The sequence below is a fragment of the Oncorhynchus masou genome, chromosome 10 (genome assembly GCF_036934945.1).
Source record: "Oncorhynchus masou masou isolate Uvic2021 chromosome 10, UVic_Omas_1.1, whole genome shotgun sequence".
Taxonomy (NCBI): domain Eukaryota; kingdom Metazoa; phylum Chordata; class Actinopteri; order Salmoniformes; family Salmonidae; genus Oncorhynchus; species Oncorhynchus masou.
Window position 1 is genome coordinate 15,084,445 of NC_088221.1, and position 19,796 is coordinate 15,104,240.

At 42.6% G+C, this 19,796-nt stretch overlaps 2 protein-coding genes across 2 annotated transcripts; one reads left to right on the forward strand and one right to left on the reverse strand.

The window, feature by feature from the left end:
* The first annotated feature begins 328 nt into the window (after positions 1-328).
* On the forward strand, positions 329-7,716 carry klhl41a (kelch-like family member 41a). Its single transcript, XM_064975982.1, is given in 8 exon segments — positions 329-1,072; positions 1,074-1,430; positions 1,995-2,078; positions 2,080-2,153; positions 2,263-2,370; positions 2,711-2,896; positions 2,985-3,131; positions 7,605-7,716. Coding segments are annotated over 8 exon segments (1,812 nt in total).
* fastkd1 (FAST kinase domains 1) lies at positions 7,694-19,298 on the reverse strand. The gene is made up of 15 exons (XM_064975981.1): positions 17,723-19,298; positions 16,920-17,381; positions 16,755-16,823; positions 16,511-16,636; positions 16,031-16,429; positions 14,368-14,478; positions 11,916-12,047; positions 11,316-11,802; positions 11,071-11,185; positions 10,857-10,985; positions 9,626-9,757; positions 9,425-9,538; positions 8,919-9,063; positions 8,685-8,799; positions 7,694-8,589 (listed from the first exon to the last, which is right to left on the reverse strand). Exons 2-15 carry the CDS (start codon positions 17,264-17,266, stop codon positions 8,497-8,499), a joined length of 2,514 nt encoding a protein of 837 aa, XP_064832053.1. The 5' UTR covers positions 17,267-17,381; positions 17,723-19,298; the 3' UTR covers positions 7,694-8,496.
* Positions 19,299-19,796: the final 498 nt, after the last annotated feature.

Consider the following 19,796-nt stretch of genomic DNA (forward strand, 5'->3'; position numbering starts at 1 on the left):
TGACTGAATATGAAGATTTCATCACTACGTAAAACTGCACCGGTCACTGTTACACATATTGTGTCTAGTCCTATGACATTACTAACAGCTAACTATCACAGTGACAAAAGTGCACAGTTGTTCCTTTCACTCTGTGACAGCTGTGTGAAACAGACTGCTTTCGGATTTGGCCAACATAAATGCTTCCTGAAAGGGGTGGTTGGCTATATTTATAGGGCCAAAGTTATATTGAAGGGTCTTCCGATCTGGGGCTCAATACTGCTTAGTCCAGCTGGGACAGTGTTGAGAGTTGCATCCATATCCTTTGTCAAGTCACGTTTCCTACAACATGGATCCGAAAGCCGTAAGGGAAGATCTGCGCCTGTTTCAGAGCACCCTGCTCCAGCATGGCCTGAAAGAGCTTCTGAACGAGAACAAGCTTATTGACTGCATTCTGAAAGTGGGAGACAGAAGCTTGCCCTGTCATAGGCTCATTTTGGCAGCCTGTAGTCCTTATTTCCGAGAGCTTTACATCTCAGGCGACGCTAAGGAAATGGATATGGAGGTCGTTCTGGAGAATTTAGATCCCACAATCATGGAGATGATTGTGAATTACATGTATTCAGCAGAGATCGACATCACAGACGACAATGTGCAGGATATCTTTGCTGTGGCAAACCGTTTCCAGATCCCCTCAGTGTTCACTGTGTGTGCAAATTTCCTACAGAAGAAGCTGTCCCCGGGTAACTGTATGGCCATATTCAGAATGGCACTGGTGCTCAACTGTCCTAGACTGGCATTGGGAAGTCGAGACTACATTGCAGATTGTTTTGAAACCCTGGCCAAGGAGGATGACTTCTTAGAGCTGGCCTCTCATGAACTCTTTGCTGTCATCGGAGCGGACTCTCTCAGTGTAGAAAAGGAGGAGGTGGTGTTTGAATCCCTGATGAAATGGATTCGAAAAGACAAGGAGAACCGTGTCAAGACTCTGGATGAGGCCTTTGGCTGCATCCGTTTCCGTTTACTCCCAGAGAAGTACTTCAATGAGAAAGTGGAAAAGGATGACAACATCAAGTCTGACCCTGAGCTCCTCAAAAAAAATCAAAGTAATCAAAGATTCTTTTTCTGGGAAACTCCCCAAAAAGAAGACAGGAGAGTCAGGGAAGGATGCATCTAGTGGTGAAGTAGAAGAGGATAACAGGTTACCTGGTTACCTGAATGATATCAAGAGAGTTGGTATGTATTCCAAGGATCTTGTGTTGATGATCAACGACACTGCTGCAGTGGCCTATGATGGCGTTGAGAACGAATGCTTCCTTGCTGCATTGACTGAGCAGATACCACACAACCATGTCAGCCTGACGTCAGAGAAGAATGATCTCTTTATCCTGGGAGGATTGTTTGTCGATGAAGAGGATAAAGAAGCTCCATTACAGTGCTACTTTTATCAGGTAAGAAGCCATGTTTTTTCACTTCCTAAGGACATTCACTACCAAATGAATGAATTAATATGAATGACGTTTTATTTTCGTGTCAAATCGCCAATTGGCAACCCATCCCTTATGGGGTTAATTGACACATAAACAAACATTACAATAATTCACTGTGATAATTCAGTGATATTTCTTCAGTTCTGTGCAGTACACATCACATAAGGAGTGAAAAATAAATCCATACATAATAGTAAATAAGGTTATCAAAGCAATTAACTATAACCCTAGAGCAATAAAATAATAAAATATACAGATAAATACATACAGACAAATTAAATGGAAGGCATTTGAACCCAGTCAAGCACAAAGAGAAGATTCAAGTGGGAGACAGGCCTACACACAATCTATAAACTGTACATTTGCTATATAGAAGCTAAATATTTGTTATACCAATGATACACGTTTAAACTAGCACCATGTGTAATGCAATGAGCAAGGAACGTTCTCTGACCATCAGAAAATGAAAACCATCCATAGATGGCTTCATGACTGGAATATTCTAATATCCGGTTCTTTTTTCAGCTGGATATCCTTGCTGCTGATTGGATAGCTCTGCCCCCTATGCCCTCTCCCAGATGTCTGTTCAGTATGGGAGAATTTGGCAATAAAATTGTTTGCTGTAGCTGGTAAAGATCTACAGTCCAACGTGTCTCTTGACTCTGTAATGTGCTATGATGTTGAGTAAGTATTATCCACTTGGCTGAGTTCATATATTCCCACACTTAATACCTGTCACTAAATGAGTAAGGAGCCTTAAACACATGTTTTGTCCTTACTATCTGCTGCCCAGGACAATGAAGTGGGCTGAGACCAAAAAGCTGCCTCTGAAAATCCATGGTCATAGTGTTGTCTCCCAGAATGGGTTGGTGTACTGTATCGGAGGGAAGACAGATGACAAGTAAGCTTGCAAAAAACACTTCTTAATAAATATTTGATACTTTTACTAATACAGTATGCTGGTATAGGTGTAGCAGGGGTCAGTGTGCTGCTAACAATTTAGCTTCCTCCCCTGTCCGACTGCCCCACACTGGGCTAGAACCAGTGATCCTATGCTTCGCAAGTGACCGCACTCCTTAACAACGTTCCAATGGCACGTTCTTAACTTCGTTACAAAAGGTTTAAAATAGTAGATGCTTGATGTAAAACAAATGAGTTTGTGTCGTTTTATAATCCTCATTGAGACGATGGTTTATCCCTGTGTTCCTAAATGTGATTTCCCATCCTTTTTTCTATGAAAGCAAAGCAACCAATAAGATGTTTGCGTACAACCACAAGAAGTCAGAATGGAAGGAGCTGTCTGCTATGAAAATGGCAAGATCCATGTTTGGGGCAGTCGTTCACAATGGGAAGATTGTGGTGACTGGAGGGGTCAATGAAGATGGTCTCACCGCTGCATCTGAAGCATATGACTTTGGAAACAATAAGTATGTGCCTTGACATTGTAGTCTGCAGGCTATGATTAGCAACAATCTAACAACAGAGCCATTCAGTTAACAATGATCCTCTTTCCAGGTGGGTGCCCTTCACAGATTTCCCCCAGGAGAGGAGCTCCGTGAACCTGGTCAGTAGTGGAGGATTGCTATATGCCATTGGAGGCTTTACCATTGTGGCGACGGAGGACGACAAAGTTGCCCCTACGGAAATCATTGACGTCTGGCAGTAAGTGATTAACTAGTACGCAAATTTCATCCAATCCTATATACAGTACATTCAGAAAGTAGTCAGACCCATTGAATGTTTCACAATTTTGTTACGTTACAGCCTTATTCTTAAATAGATTAAAACAAAAAATTCCCCTGATCAATTTACACGCAATACCCCATAATGGCAAAGCAAAAACAGGTTTTTAGACATTTTTGCACATGTATTAAAAATTAAAACTGAAATATCACATTTATATACAGTAAGTATTCAGACCCTTTACTCAGTACTTTGTTGAAGCCCCTTTGGCAGTGATTACAGCCTCAACTCTTCTTGGGTATGACGCTACAAGCTTGCCACACCTGTATTTGGGGAGTTTCTCCCATTCTCTGCAAATCCTCTCAGGCTCTGTCAGGTTGGATGGGGAGCGTCGCAACACAGCTATTTTCAGGTCTCCAGAGATATAAGCTTGCAAAAAATACTTCTTAAAGATTTGATACTTTTACTAATACAGTATCCCGGTATAGGTGTAGCAGGGGTCAGTATGCTGCTAACAATTTAGCTTCCTCCACTGTCCCATACTGGGCTCGAACCTGTATCGGGTTCAAGTCCGGGCTCTGGCTGGGCCACAAGCACATTGAGACTTGTCCAGAAGTCATTCCTGCGTTGTCTTGGCCGTGTGCTTAGGGTCATTGTCCTGTTGAAAGGTAAACCTTCGACCCAGTCTGAGGTCCTGAGCACTCTGGAGCAGGTTTTCATCAAGGATTTCTCTGTACTTTGCCCGTTCATCTTTCCCTCAATCCCCACTCGTCTCCCAGTTCCTGTTGCTGAAAAACATTGCCACAGCATGATGCTTCCACCACCATGATTCACCGTAAGAATGGTGCCAGGTTTCCTCCAGACGGGATGGGCTGACATGTGCCTTTTACTGAGGAGTGGCTTCTGTCTGGCCACTCTACCATAAGGCCTGATTGGTGGAGTGCTGCAGAGATGGTTGTCCTTCTGGAAGGTTCTCCCTTCTCCACAGATGAACTCTGGAGCTCTGTCAGAGTGACCATGTGGTTCTTGGTCATCGCCCTGACTAAGGCCCTTCTCCCACGATTGGATCAGTTTGGCGAGCGACCAGCTCTAGGAAGAGTCTTGGTGGTTCCAAACTTCTTCCATTTAAGAATGATGGAGGCCATTATGTTCTTGGGGACCTTCAATGCTTCAAAAAAGTTGGGAAACCTTCCTCAGATCTGTGCATCGACACAATCCTATTTCAGAGCTCTCCGGACAACTTTTCCTCTGACATGCACTTTCAACTGTGTGTGCCTTTCCAAATGATGTCCAATCAATTGAATTTGCCACAGGTGGACTCCAAGTTGTAGAAACATCTCAAGGATGATCAATGGAAACAGGATGCACCTGAGCTCAATTTCGAGTCTCATAGCAAAGGGTCTGAATACTTATGTAAATAAGGTATTTGTTTTTTATTTGTAATACATTTGCAAAAAAAATGTAAAACCTGTTTTCGCTTTGTCATTATGGGGTATTGTGTGTAGATTGAGAAAAAATATATATTTAATACATTTAGAATAAGGCTTTAATGTAACAAAATGTGGAAAAGGAAAGGGGTCTGAATACTTTCCGAATGCACTGTACTCTGCTATCTTTAGAGATGCTCTATATTAAAATACCCCTGATAAGTTTATAATTTCTGGTGTACAAATGGTTTCACTACCACTTACTGTATGCTCAGTACCAAAGGTATAACCAGGGTTGCCAGGTCTCCCTACAATTTCTAGACCAATGACCTCTGAATACCCGCTCCCCAAAACAAATTTGCAGCGAGAGGAGTTGCCACATATAAACCAATTAACCCTTTTCCCATAACATTATTAAGCAAATTAAGAAGGAATATCAATGTCGTTAACATAGGCTAAGAAGCTAAATTTGGTTTTCCATCAAATTATAATTATTGCGAGTTTAAGAATAAATGTCAAGAAAAAAGATAAATTGTTCTTATTAAACTCTCCAGATCATTTTCCATCAATGGATGTCGATTTAACTAGTTTTGACTGCTATGACTAAGCAACAAGGCCTGAGGAGGTGTGGTGTGTGGCAAATATACCACGGCTAAGGGCTTTTCTTAGGACATAGCCCTTAGCCGTGGTATGTTGGCTATATACCACAAACCCCTGAGGTGCCTTACTGCTATTACAGTGGCTTGCGAAAGCCCACAAATTCTGACAAACTCCAAGCATTGATTATGCAAGAATGGGCTGCCATGTGGCCAAGAAGTTAATTGACAGCATGCCAGGGCGGATTGCAGAGGTCTTGAAAAATAAGGTTCAACACTGCAAATATTGACTCTGCATCAACTTCATGTAATTGTCAATAAAAGCCTTTGACACTTATGAAATGCTTGTAATTATACTTCAGTATTCCATAGTAACATCTGACAAAAATATCTAAAGATACTGAGGCAGCAGACTTTGTGAAAATTAATATTTGTCATTCTCAAAACTTTTGGCCACGACTGTATGTCCATTACATGAAATCCAAATAAAAATCTATTTAAATTACAAGTTGTAATGCAACAAAATAGGAAAAAGCCAAGGGGGATGAATAATTTTGCAAGGCACTGTATAAACTGGTTACCAACGTAATTACAACTGTAAAGTATGTTTTTGTAATTAATGTGGTACACAGCTTTCAACCAATCAGCATTAAGGGCTCAAACCACCCCGTTTATAATTGCCAATAAATCCTGTTTGAGCTAATGCATAACTATAGATAAATCCGACAGGAGAGTTTTAGGGATGAAAGTTGAACAGAGGATCTCGAAATCTCTGTGCAAGAAATACTTGGACAAACCTTAAAAAATCTAATGTTAGGCTATTTTCTGGCAATGGTGCCGTTATGTGCCAGATGTTAAGACTACAAACCCTTATAAATGGCCTATTTGCGAGATTGACTTATTTCAATATGCATAGGCTACTGACTAATATCTGGCTTTATAATTGCAATTCAATTTTGCCATGGTTTGCTGAGCGAGATGCAGGTAGCCTATAGCCCCTGATAGGCCAACATCTAATTTCAGGGAAAAGTCCACAATGAAACTGACATTAATTGTGGAGAATGATACATTGGCCATAGAGCTGTGAACATGACCACAATTGATAACTTCCAATTTAATTACCTAAACATGGCCATTAATACTTGCATAATAACACAAGGCTACAACCACAAACTGAGTTATATGCTATTTATTGAATCCGTTTTCCAGCTCCAGGTAGGCTACACAAGTGGCACAAATTGATTAGCAATGACTCAAGTGATTTTATCATTTCAATGTATATTTATTGTATGAAATGGTAGGCTACAGTAGACTGCAATGACATAGAAATGAATAGCCTACTTGATGGTTAACAAATGCAGCCCATCATTCTCCATATTTAATGTCATTTTCATTGTGGACTTTTCCCATAACCCAAGCACACAAGGGAGTTCCATAACTTCTATTTCAATTGTACACTCTGTGCAGCTCTCCAGACCCTAGAACTGAGCATGATAAAACTCTTAGCTTGATACGGTTATCCATAAGGAAAGTCGACATTAGAATGCAGTTTACTTTAAACCACCTCTGAGTGAATTTTTCTAAAGAGCGCTAGTGTGCGTTAATGTTTTATGGAAAAGGGGTGTCTCCAACAGGACAAATCTAAATAGCCTACATACAACTGGTGTGTGTTTGCTGCTCTGTCTCTACCGCAGCACTCTCTCAGCCAGTGCCCTCAATGCGCACCCCCCCTCCCTCACTCGCTAACAGCCTGATAATCAGCAGCAGCAGGTCACAGTGAAACACACACAGTACCAATCCAAAGTTTGGACACAACCCCTGGAATGCGTAGGTTTCTTTATTTTTCTACAGAGTTGGGTCGGTTACTTTATAAATGTAATACATTAGTTATTAGTTACCTGTCCAAAATTGTAATCAGTAATGTAACTTTTGGAATACCCAAACTCAGTAACGTAATCTGATTACATTCAGTTACTTTTAGATTACTTTCCCCTGGAAAATGTGCCAAGTTGTCATCAAGGCAATGGGTGGCTGCTTTGATGAATCTCAAAAATAAAATATTTTGATTTGTTCAACACTTTTTTGGGTTACCACATGATTCCATGTGTGTTACTTCATAGTTTTGATATCTTCACTATTATTGTACAATGTAGAAAATAGTAAAAATAAAGAAAAACCCTTGAATGACTAGGTGTGTCCAAACTTTTGACTGGTACGGTATATTTAAGAGAAATGCCATGACGGTAGTAGCCCAAAACCTACCACCCATACATTTTCCCCCACAACCTCGTTTCCAAATGAGCCCAAAACCTAACACCCATACATTTTCACCCACGACATCGATTCCAAAGTAGCCCAGTTTAGCAGAAAAAAACACAAACATAGCAACACTGGGTATAACATCTAACTTCTCTTTTCTCCTGTGGCAGGTATGAGGAGGATAAAAGTGAATGGACCGGAATGCTCAAAGAGATGTGTTATGCCTCAGGGGCCTCCTGTGTGTCTATGCGCCTCAATGCCGCCAAAATGCCTAAATTATGAACAAGAACACAATATGTACTGTCTAGATGTAACATGGAGGACTGAGAAAAGTATTTATTTAAAAGTGAATTTCATCCAGATCCTTCAGGATTGTAACCCACCATAATATTGTATTATAATATTGTATTTTGTTGCCCGTCTTTGTAAAGTTTATTGAACCTTTATTTAAACAAGGCAAGTCAGTTTAGAACAAATTATTATCTACAATGACCAGCTACCAAAAGGCTAAAGACCTCCTGCAGGGACGGGGGCTGCAGCAGAAAAGAAATAGGACAACACACATCACAAGAGAAACAACACAACATAAAGAGAGATCTAAGACAACATAGCATGGCAGCAACAAGGCATGGTAGCAGAACAAAACAGGGTACAAACAAGGGCAAGAAAGTAAAGTTTGTACCTTAAAGGTTTGTCTACATACATGTCTTCCTGCTCAATGTATTATATTTATGTGGAACAGATTCATTGGCGGAATCAAAACCACCAAAACAAATCTTTTTTATTTATTTTTATTACAAACAATTATTATTATTTGACAAATGACACAGTTCATATAAAAAGCCTGATACATGTTTTGTCTTGGTAGGAGGTGAGGTAGCTCCATGTCCACTTTAGGATTTGGAGTTGGCAATAAGGAGCACTTGATAAACATCTGATGCTTAAAAATAATAGTCAATGACCTGCCTGCAAATAAACATTTCTAAAAGGCAGACTTTTTCCTCTCACAGTTCGGTAGCAAAAGCAATATAACACGTGTCCTTCATTCAACATCTAGGTGCTTCAGGGAAGCCCGGTAAATATCTTCTTCCGAAGGTATTCCTTCCATGCATCCTGTGTGGAGAGCTCCATAGAGTTCCATTCAAAATGAGGGATCTGTTTAAATGGCATTACCATTAATCAGTGACGTACAATTTTATATACACAGTAATACCACTGAAAAGGACAGACATGATATTTCACACACATACCTGGACAACATGATATCCCAGAATCTCCAGATGTCTCTTTCTCATCATGGCTTCCCCTTTCATGTGACGAGAGTTTTTGCAGAAGGATTTGGAATCCAAGAAGTCCACAGCAACACTGAGTATGTGGAAAAAGGGAGAAAAAAAATCATTTTCAATGTGTTTACCCATGATAACAGTACATCAGCAAAACGTTTTCAACCAAAAGTTCTGAAATCTACCAATAAAGTTTTGTACCGTTGTGCCCCTGGAGGGACCTCACTCCGATCCTTCCCGACAGAGTCAGAACCCCAGCGGACCTTTCCATCTTCAGATATCTGCAGCTGGCTCTGCTCACTGTAGGCCACTGCCTGGTGGTGTCTGTCCAGAACACATTCAAAATCTAGGGAGATAAGATGAAATATAGATCACAACTAGAACAGGTGACAGACACACTAAAAAGTTAATTAAATGTTATACCAATCGACTAACATAACACATGGTCAGGACTCAGCCCTTACAAAAAAAATAGATTGCCAGTTTGAAACTGCAGTCGACTGTGGTATTTTGGACGCAATAACTGCAGAATAAATGCACTATAACTACAGTTACACTGCAAAATTACTGCAGAATTTTTTATTTTATTCTGGACGCAGTATTTGCAGCACACTAGTTATTACTGCATCCTGGCTGCAATCTTTTTTTGTAAGGGAGGAGCCAACTGCTGTCAAACATGCCACAATCCAATCCTGTGTATTACCCACCTACTGTGTAGAAATAAGTAGTGAGCAATGCCACTCTGGCACAATTAATCCCTCCAAGAACTTCCCCAAGCATTTTGTGGATTTGTTGTTGGACAGGACTGATGGAACCATTCCCTGACAAAAGTAAGCGTGAAATTAGACCCCTCAACATTTGTGATGTAGGAACTGGGGCAATCCACAAATATATCAGTATTGGCTCACCTTTCTTCTGTAACTGGAGGCAGTAACGCTCGTGGAACCAGGGAACCTGGGACTCTGGACACTCCAGACACACAGCCCGATTTAGCTCCATGAGACGCAGGCGGATCCGCTTGTTGAGGGCGTCAGGCAGGGCTAACACAAAAGAGAGTTATGCTTATCCCACCAGCCTCATCTCATAATATTCAACCTTTTTATACTACACACCAGTTTATTCGGTACACCACCCCGTTCACGAAAATGGTTCGCTCCTACAAACAGTGAGTCACGTGGCCATGGCTTGCGATATAAAGCAGGCAGACAGGCATCGAGGCATTGAATGTTAGAATGGGCAAAACTGTGAGCGTGGTATGATCGCCGGAGTCAGGCGCGCAGGTTCCATTATCTCAGAAACGGCTGACCTCCTGGGCTTTTCACACATGACCGTGTTAAGTATCCCTATCACTCTGTTATTAGTGCGCCTGCGCAGGAGTCTCGTTGTTGATGAACCTGGCCTGAGTGCAATGGCAACCTTGTATTGTCTAATACGGCTGAGTAAACGTTAAAAACTGGAACCTTGTTGTGGTGGAACTTTGAGTTAACAGACAGTGTCTAGGGTCTGCCGAGAATTAGGCGACAAACAAAAAACATCCAGTCAGCAGCAGTCCTGTTGGCAAAAACAGCTCGATGAGAGGTCGAAGGAGAATGGCAAGAATCGTGCAAGCTAACAGGCAGTCTACAAACAGGCAAACAACGGCGCAGTACAACGGTGTGCAGAACGGCATCTCGGAAACGCACAACTCGTCAGTCATTGTCATGAATGGGCTATTGCAGCCACACTGGGTTCCTCCTATGAGATAAAAACAAGAATATGCGGCTCTAGTGAGCACGCGATCACCAACACTGGACAACTGAAGAGTGGAAAAATGTTGCCTGGTCCGACGAATCCCGGTTCCTGTTGCGTCATACCGATGGCAGTGTCAGGATTTGGCGTAAGCGGCACGAGTTCATGGCTCCATCCTGCCTGGTGTCAACGATACAGGCTGGTGGCAGTGGTGTAATGGTAATGGCAAAGGGGGGGGGGGGTCCAACCCATGACTAGGTTGGTATAACTAGTAAACTGGCCACCGAATGTATATTGTTTTGCATTTGTATACAAATCAACCTTGATTAGCTTTTTTTTTGTTGATAGTAAGGGAAACAGGATACAAGTTTGTATTCATTCACACATTTCTAATATAATCCGATAACATACTTTCTAACTGGGAATCCAGCTTGGCAAGGAAATTCACATTGAAGATTTCTCGAACCAGGTCCTCCGGGAAGCAGTCAGCCACAGCCAAGGCATATGCGAGAAGTACAAGCAGATGGGGGTCAAAGGAACCTGGAGGAAGAAGAACAATATATTTGGCTTGTCCTATTGAGGAGTTCCAAACACAAAAGATGTAGCATAATCCACAATCACTCACTGATATGAGGTATGACGCGCTGAATGCACATGTCAAACAGCTCATCCACCCCTGGTGGATCATAATTCAGTACGGCGAAGGGCAGCAAGGTGGCATAAGTCGCTGAGTAGTGGATCTTCAGGACAAGGGGGGGGGGGGGGGATAGTTATAGTACGGGACTTCCATTCTGTCTCTACATATATACAGGCAATACAACAGTATTCCCTAATGTGAAATAAAAGGTCATGTGTCATGTCTCAAAGTACCTTGTTGATATTCTCCATGGCCACGCTAGCGATGCGGTCCATTAATGGAGTACAGAGGTGATTAGTCCTGGTCAGGAAAAGGGCCATCTCAGGCAAATTGGTCCAGGATATCTGGTCCTCCAACCTCTGGAGTGTAACCATGGTCTCCTCCAGCAGCATCTCCTCAAACCATTCCCCTGACATGTACTTGAGCTCCTCCAACACCAAGTCCAGGCGATCAGCCTTGCGCAGGCGCTCATGCCCGCAGCGGTTCAGTGTCTGTAGCAGACGCACATACTTGCTGGGCGTGCTGTGTCGGTAGGACGGGTCATTTCGCACCCACTTAGCGACGGCCATTGCAAAGGTGTTCAGGTCATTCAGATTACACTGGGACAGCACTGCCTCCACCCGTGAAACGACGCCTTCGTCGAGTCGAGGTGAAGGCAGCATGGCGAGAACACGAGTCAGCATGGTCACTTCATATGGGTAGACGCTGTTCAGCAAGAACCTGTGAGAAGAAGTTGTATTAGCTTACTCATACTGTATAGTATGCAATAAGAGTGACCCGTCTACACACAAAGGAGCTTGGTGGGCAAAGAATTATTTTGAATAATTACTCACTGAACCAGGATGTTCCTTAATTTAGTGAAGAGCTCTGGACTCTGGTAATGCAGCAGGATCAGGGCTTGTGTGATCCTGGCTATCTCCATGGGCTTGTAGACATGCAGGTTCTTGTGGACTACTGATGCAATCCTGTAAAGAGACAATGTTACATTATGACTATAACTACTGTTCCCTGAAGGAGGGGAAACGAGGTACAACATACGGATGGAGAGTCGCACTCTCGCAACTTCGGTTGAAGGATCTACAATCACACTTGACAAGGCCAATGTAATCTGTACCTCGCTGGAAGCCCCGCCTTCCACAGGTGATAAGCGTGAGGCTCGGATTCATTCCTTCAATTTAATACCACTCGTCACCGAGCCCAGCAACGGGCGGTGCGGGAGCAAACAGGTTTTGCACCACGTTTCCCTCCTTCAGTGAACGAACATTAGTTAAAGTTATATATGTTCCCTTTCAGTCAGTCAACTTCGGTACAACATACTATAGGGAAATATATCATGCCACAAGCCGACCCCTACGGATACTACACTGAACAAAAATATTAAAACGCAACATGTAAGTGTCCCATGTTTAATTAGCTGAAATAGAAGATCCCAGAAATGTCACATTTTTGGCACAAATTTGTTTACATCCCTGTTAGTGAGCATTTCGCCTTTGCATAGCAAGAAGCTGATTAAACAGCATGATCATTACAAAGGTGCACTTTGTGCTGGGGACAACAACAAGGCCACTAAAATGTGCAGTTTTGCCACACAACATAATGCCGCAGATGTCTCAAGTTTTGAGTCTGCAATTGGCATGCTTACTGCAGGAATAACCACCAGAGCTGTCGCCAGAGGATTTCATGTTAATTTCTCTACCATAAGTCGCCTCCAACATTGTTTTAGAGAATTTGGCAATACGTCCAACCGGCCTCACAACCGCAGACCAAGTGTATGGCATCGTGTGCATGAGTGGTTTGCTGATGTCTTTGTTGTGAACCGAGTGTCCCATGGTGGCAGTGGGGTTATGGCATGGGCAGGCATAAGCTACAGGCGACAATGAACACAATAGCATTTTATCGATGGCAATTTGAATGAACAGATACCCGTGACGAGATCCTGTGGCCCATTTTCGTGCCATTCAACCACCTTTGCAGACTGGATGGTAGCAATAATTGTCCATCTTAGGGTCCAGGCTCATAGGAACCAAATCTCGGGCCTCGCTTGCCAAACCTGCCTGTGCATCTGGAACAACAAGTTTCCACCAGTCCTTGTCTAAAAAGGCGAATGATCGCCACGGCTGCCTGGGCAAACGGGGAGCCACAAGAATCAATGGTAAGCCCTCCCGGTGCACCCACTCCAACGTGGTGGAACTGAGTAAAGGAGGGTACGAGGCCACTGGTGCACCAGTTCCCAACGGGGCACCCGGGTCCCCTATCGAGAAAAATAGATGACAGTACGTTTCCTCGCGATGCATAAAAATATGTCGGCCCTGACAAAATTGTCTCTCCTGAGGGACAGGGCCCCATCTGGAGAAAAGATCTGCACCTGAGTTGAAGCAACCGGGGACATGCGTTGCCCAAAGCATGTGCGCCCTGCTCCCCAGCAATAGGGAGCAATCCAAGGTTAGGAGGGAGAGAGAGTCTCTCCATCTATTCATGCACGCCACCACTGACATAGTCGGTTCTGACCAGCCAGATGAAAACAGGAAGAAGCGCCAGTGCCCCAGACACTCCGGGTAATTGACATGCAGTGTGTTCTGCACCAGTGTCCATACCCCCCGAATCGAGCTGCCTTCGTACAGAGCACCCCACCCTCAGAGGAATGCATCTGTCGTAATCACCTTGCAGGATATAAGAGTTAGGCGACAGAGCATACAGGAGACCGGTTGGGCACGGGCAACCACCACGTACCCCGCGCCCAGGCAAACATTTGTACCAAGCATCCAACCCAGCTCCGCTTCCTGGCATCCGGGAAAGGAAAGTAGCCATCTGTAATTCCAAGCATCCTCAAGAATGCTACACGTCTTTCCGGGGAGCTTGTACACGGTACGTAAAAATGCGCACACGGACTGGTTCGAGTGAGGGCCGCCTGAGTGGGCTCCAAGCCGAGACAAACTATACATGGATCATGAGTATCTTTCAGAGAAATGCTATAACCGCATGAATGGGGGCATGATCGACCCCGGCTTAGCCACTGTCGTCTCGGTCGTTTTCTTAGCCATCTTACTCATTGCACTAGCAAATTGAAGAATAACAAATTGTCTGATCAGAAAACGTATGATAACATGTACAAACTTCAGCACACAACATCCAGGGGGTGAGCACACTCTACCACTATGGAACAGTTAGTAGTATGTATATACAATATAGTATGTTGTACTGAAGTTGACTGACAAAAGGAACTTGCCTTAGTTCTACTGTCTACATGCAACTTTCAAACATGGCTGCAACAGAGAATGAACTTACTTTTGGATCAGATTCAGGTTTCTACACTGAATCTCCGCTAGTGTCTCTGCCACAGCTAGGGCCTGATGGGCATTTAAATCTTCTGCCAGTAGCAGTGCTGTACTCTCCAACCTGAAAGATAAGTGGTTAGTGCTTTCAGAAAGTATTCACACCCCTCAACTTTTTCCACATTTTGGTCTGTTTCAGCCTGCATTTTAAAATGGATAAAATGTAGATGTGTCTCTGATCTACGCACAATACCCCATAAACTCAAAGTGGAATTATGTTTACAATTGAATAAAAAATTAAAACCTGAAATGTCTAGATTCAACCCCTTTATTATTTCAAGACTAAATAACTTCAGGAATAAAAAATGAGCTTCACAAGTCAGATAATAAGTTGCATGGACTAACTATGTCCCATACATGGTGTTTAACATGATTTTTGAATGACAACCCCACCTCTGTACCACACATTTACAATTATTGGTATAATCCCTCAGTCAAGCAGTGAATTTCAATCACAGATACAACGTCAAAGACCCGGGAGGTTTTCCAATGTCATGCAAAGAAGGTAATTGACTATCCCTTTGAGCATGGTGAAGTTATTACACTTTGGATGGTGTAGCAACACACCCAGTCACTACAAAGATACAGGTGTCCTTTTAACTCAGTTGACGGAGAGGAAGGAAACCGCTCAGGAATTTCACTGTGAGGCCAATGGTGATTTTAAACTATTTAAGGCGTTAAATGGCCGTGATAGAAAACGGAGGATGAATCAACATTGTAGTTACTCCACAATACTAACCTAAATGACAGCTAAAGCAATACTGCAAAACATGTGGCAAAGAAATGTTTTGTCCTGAATACAAAGCATTATATTTGGGGGAAATCTAACAACACTGAGTACCACTCTTCTTATTTTCAAACATGGTGGTGTCTGCATCATGTTATGTGTATGCTTGCCATTGACAAGGACTAGGGAGTATTTTTTTTAGGATATAAAGAAAAGAAAGAGCTAAGCAGAGGCAAATTCCTAGAGGAAAACCTGGTTCACTCTGCTTTCCAACAGACAATAAGGTTATTATTAAACCAAGCCAAATATACACTGGAAGACGACATTGAATGTTCCTGAGTGGCCTAGTTAGTCTTGACTTCAATCGGCTTGGAAATCTATGGTAATACTTGAAAATGGCTGTCTAGCAATGATCAACAACCAACTTGACAGAGCTTGAATCATTTTTAAAAGAAAAACAGGCAAATATTGTACAATCCAGGTTTGCAAAGCTCTTAGAGTAACCCAGAAAGACTCACAGATGTAGTCGCTGCCAAAGGTGATTCTGATATGTATTGACTCAGGGGGTTGAATACATATCCTAATCAAAATTTGAGTGTTTTATTTGCCATTTATAAAAATAAATTACATTTCTTCCACTTTGACAGAGTATTTTGTGTAGATCGTTGACAAAAAGAACAATTAAATTAATTTTAATTCCACTTTGTAACAACAAATTGTGGAAAAAGTCAAGGGGTTTGAATACTTTCTGAAGGCAATGTAAAAGAGTTTTAAAAAAACAGTCTGTGAATTGAACTTGCGTCACGACTCAAAGTTGATTCATAGTTGTAAAACTATACAGGTTATTGAAACAGATTATAGCTGTGGCATACTAAAATGTTCAACCTACCTCTCTTTGGTGTCCTCCCCTGCCATAGGCCCAAGAGCAACAAACAGCTTGGTGAAGGAGAAAGGGTCTGCGCTCGAGTCCACGAGCTCCATTAGCCTTTGTTTTGCAGCCAAACGGAAGTCACAGTTGTTGAACTGGATTGACTGGTAGAGCCCCATGATGATGCTTATGTTCTCTGCATTTAGGTGGGGAACATTGCGCAGGAGAATATGGTTGCACTTCTCCAGCAGGGGGCGGTAACTATACTTGATGTTGCGCAGGAACTGCACCATCCTCCTGGGGTTGTTGTAGTGTGAGGGATCCATGGTGTCAAGGAGATGATCTGCCTTATTGATGAGTTTATCCCGCAGATGAGGGGACACCAAAGATGACACGCTGACCATCAGGGTTGTCAGGATCCTGCAGAGACATGTCCAGAAATGTGAAAAATGAAGTAGTATCAAGGACTTACCAGTACTGATTCTGTTGGTTTCTTTGTACCTGGCATCATCAATTGAGGAGAGTTTCTGATTCAAAATGTCAGTGATTTGACCCATTGGAGGACTGTGCTGCAGATGTTGATCACTTAGACAGACAGCAAACTTGGACAATGATGGCATTGGAAATCTGAAAAACAGTGAATCAACTCACATCTGTACACCAGCTCACATCACCATGTTAAAAGATAATGGTTCTGCTTTAGGTATGTAGTATTCAATAGCTAAATAACATGTTATTGATTTACCTGTATAATCTGAGCCAGGCCTCTGAGACCAATTGCTGAGCAAGAGAATCATATGGTTCCACATTGAGCCTTCAAATGAGAAAATACAACATTGATGTGAAAATGTAAACAAACATTTAAAGACTAAGTATATCTGCTTATCCACCACTTAGTGAACATCTGTACCTGAGAACATTGTAGAGCATGTCCACCAACATGACATCATCCATGAGCTCAATTTTGTTCTCAGCCAGCACCCGGAGAGTCAGGAACTCTGGGTGGCTTTTGATGAACTCAACCGTTCTGAGCATCTGTGGCTTCTCCTTCTGGAAATGCCAGAGCATGCCTATGGCACAGCCAACATGGTTCACAGTCAGCTTGGCCTTGTTCTTGCCGACCACTTCCAACACTTGGTCTTCACCAGAGCAGATGCCAAGCTGCTCCAGAACATGATCCCGGTTCGCTGCTCCCCCATGCAAAAACCTGCGCAGGTAGTGGCTCCCAGTCACAGCTCGGAGCCGAAACATGGACATGGAGAACCCGGCCTAGTTCAAGTGACAATGGAAGTCCACCTATTTAGAAGGTAAACTAACCAGGGCCAAGATCAGGTCCACAGAAAGCTGCCTGCATATTCCTTAAGTGAAACATCTGTAGAAGATATGAATTTATAGCGAAGATAAATACATATGTCCACAAAATTAATCATGTGAAATTAAGGTACACGCTGAAACAATTAATTCATGCATCCAGTAACGTAAGCAACAACACAGCTGACTGACACTGATGGCGTCCTTTTATATTCCTAATTATATCTGACAAGCATGCCTATACAGTATGATTATAATATTACGAAATAATATACTTGGCAAATTATTATCATAACGGGTTAAGTAGTAAGTTACTATACCTAATCATTGGAAAATCAGGGACTTGACTTTCAAGCCTTAGCAGTGACAATTACAATGATTATAAAAGCGTGTTCTACTCACGTGGGGACAGGACAGTGCCCAAGTCAATCCCGTTCCCAACACATCTTGTTTAAGCGTTTACCGGTGTAAGTCTCTTTTTGTTTGTTATATCAAATGATGAATTAGAGTGAAATCTACCTACCAAACAAACTAGTATAATTTATCTATTTTACTTCTCCAGCTAGCTAAATGGCTACATCAATTTTTGACTTGAGTCTGTTGGCTGTGTTAGGCTACCGTACTTTTTATTATTCTTCGATTATGTTTAAAGGCGGTTGGCATCCAATAAATATTGCATTACCGCCACCTACCAAACAGGAGTATAACTCCCTTGTACTTTGATTAAAAAAACATCTTCAAAAAATATATATTTTTCAAATAAAAAAACACAACAAATATCCTACCATCTAACACTAGACTCAAATAATAAATACCCTACTCCACTATTTAAATATTTATTCCTACTTTAGGCCAAAAGTCTGAAATGATGGGACACCACCACTTAACACACCCTGTAACTCTTCTGATGTCAAGTCTCGCATACCAAAATACCTTTCTGCAGCTACCACAACAACCTCTATTTTCTGCGACTTACGTTTCATCCCTGCAGTACAGTTGATAACCATTACTATAAATGCCAAAAATCCAATCTTACTGAAACATATATCACTTGTTGGCCTATCCCTCTGTACTGGTACAGATCTGTTACTCCTCTCGGGATCCCCTCCCCCTTGACCCTTCTTCGCTGCCTCACCATATGACAACCCCTGCACTACTCTAACCCTGTAAAACCTCAACCTGCCTCTCTTGCATGGGACATTTCTGATCCCCAGCCACATGGATACCCCTACAATTAACACATACCACTACTTTCCCCAATGCTACTCACTTCTTCGTCTCATGCTCTTCTGCACACTTCTCACATCTAGGAACCTCACTCCTAAACACTGCTGCCACATGCCCATAAGCTTGACACCTGTAACAACGTAATGTAGTCGGCACAAAAGCTCATACGGGATAACTTATATATCCTAACATCACTGTCCGGCAAAGACTCAACATCAAAACTCAAAAGAACAGACAATGAATCTTCTGTAACTCCCCTCACGCCACCCTGTCTGTCTGCTTTGCACCAAACAACCCCAGTAATAACTCATTTCAATGGCACCCTTTTCGTGAGAGCAAAACAATTCACATATCTTGCCCCCATTTTGTTTATTTATTTAACCTTTATTTAACTAGGCAAGTCAGTTAAGAACACATTCTTAAATACAATGACGGCCTACCAAAAGGTTTAACACCGCGCTCCCTCTGACCAGCAGAAACACATACAATTATCACAAGACCACTTCTGGTTACCCTCAGCGATTTCACAACATCCAACTCTGTTTTCACCCACCCTGAAACCTCAAATGGATCAAAGGGGTCCACTTAAAAAAAAACTTCCCTCCTACTGTCACAGACTCATCTTTATCCTGACTCTCAGTGCAAGCCTCAGGCCCCGAGAACTTCACCACACCTACCACCTCCAATACTTCACCACACCTACCACCTCCAATACTTCCCCACACCTACCACCTCCAATACTTCACCACACCTACCACCTCCAATACTTCCCCACACCTACCACCTCCAATACTTCCCCACACCTACCACCTCCAATACTTCCCCACACCTACCACCTCCAATACTTCACCACACCTACCACCTCCGATACTTCACCACACTTACCACCTCCGATACTTCACCACACTTACCACCTTCGATACTTCACCACACCTACCCCCTCCAATACTTCACCACACCTACCACCTCCGATACTTCGCCCTCGATCACTTCCATTTCTCCTCCTGTCTTCAACTCACTCTGTTACACTTTCTACCATTCTTCTTTAACAATCTCAATTTCCCCGCCGTTTTAACCGACTCAAATCCACCCTCTTCCTCTCTTAGGCCTCCTCTGCCTATTTCCTCTCCATTCCTCCTCCGTATTCCAAGTATAACTCTCCTTATGATAATACTGCACTTCTTCTGACATACATCTTGTCAAGGGACGCCATTTAACCGGCTGTCACAAGCAGAACGAACCCCAAGGG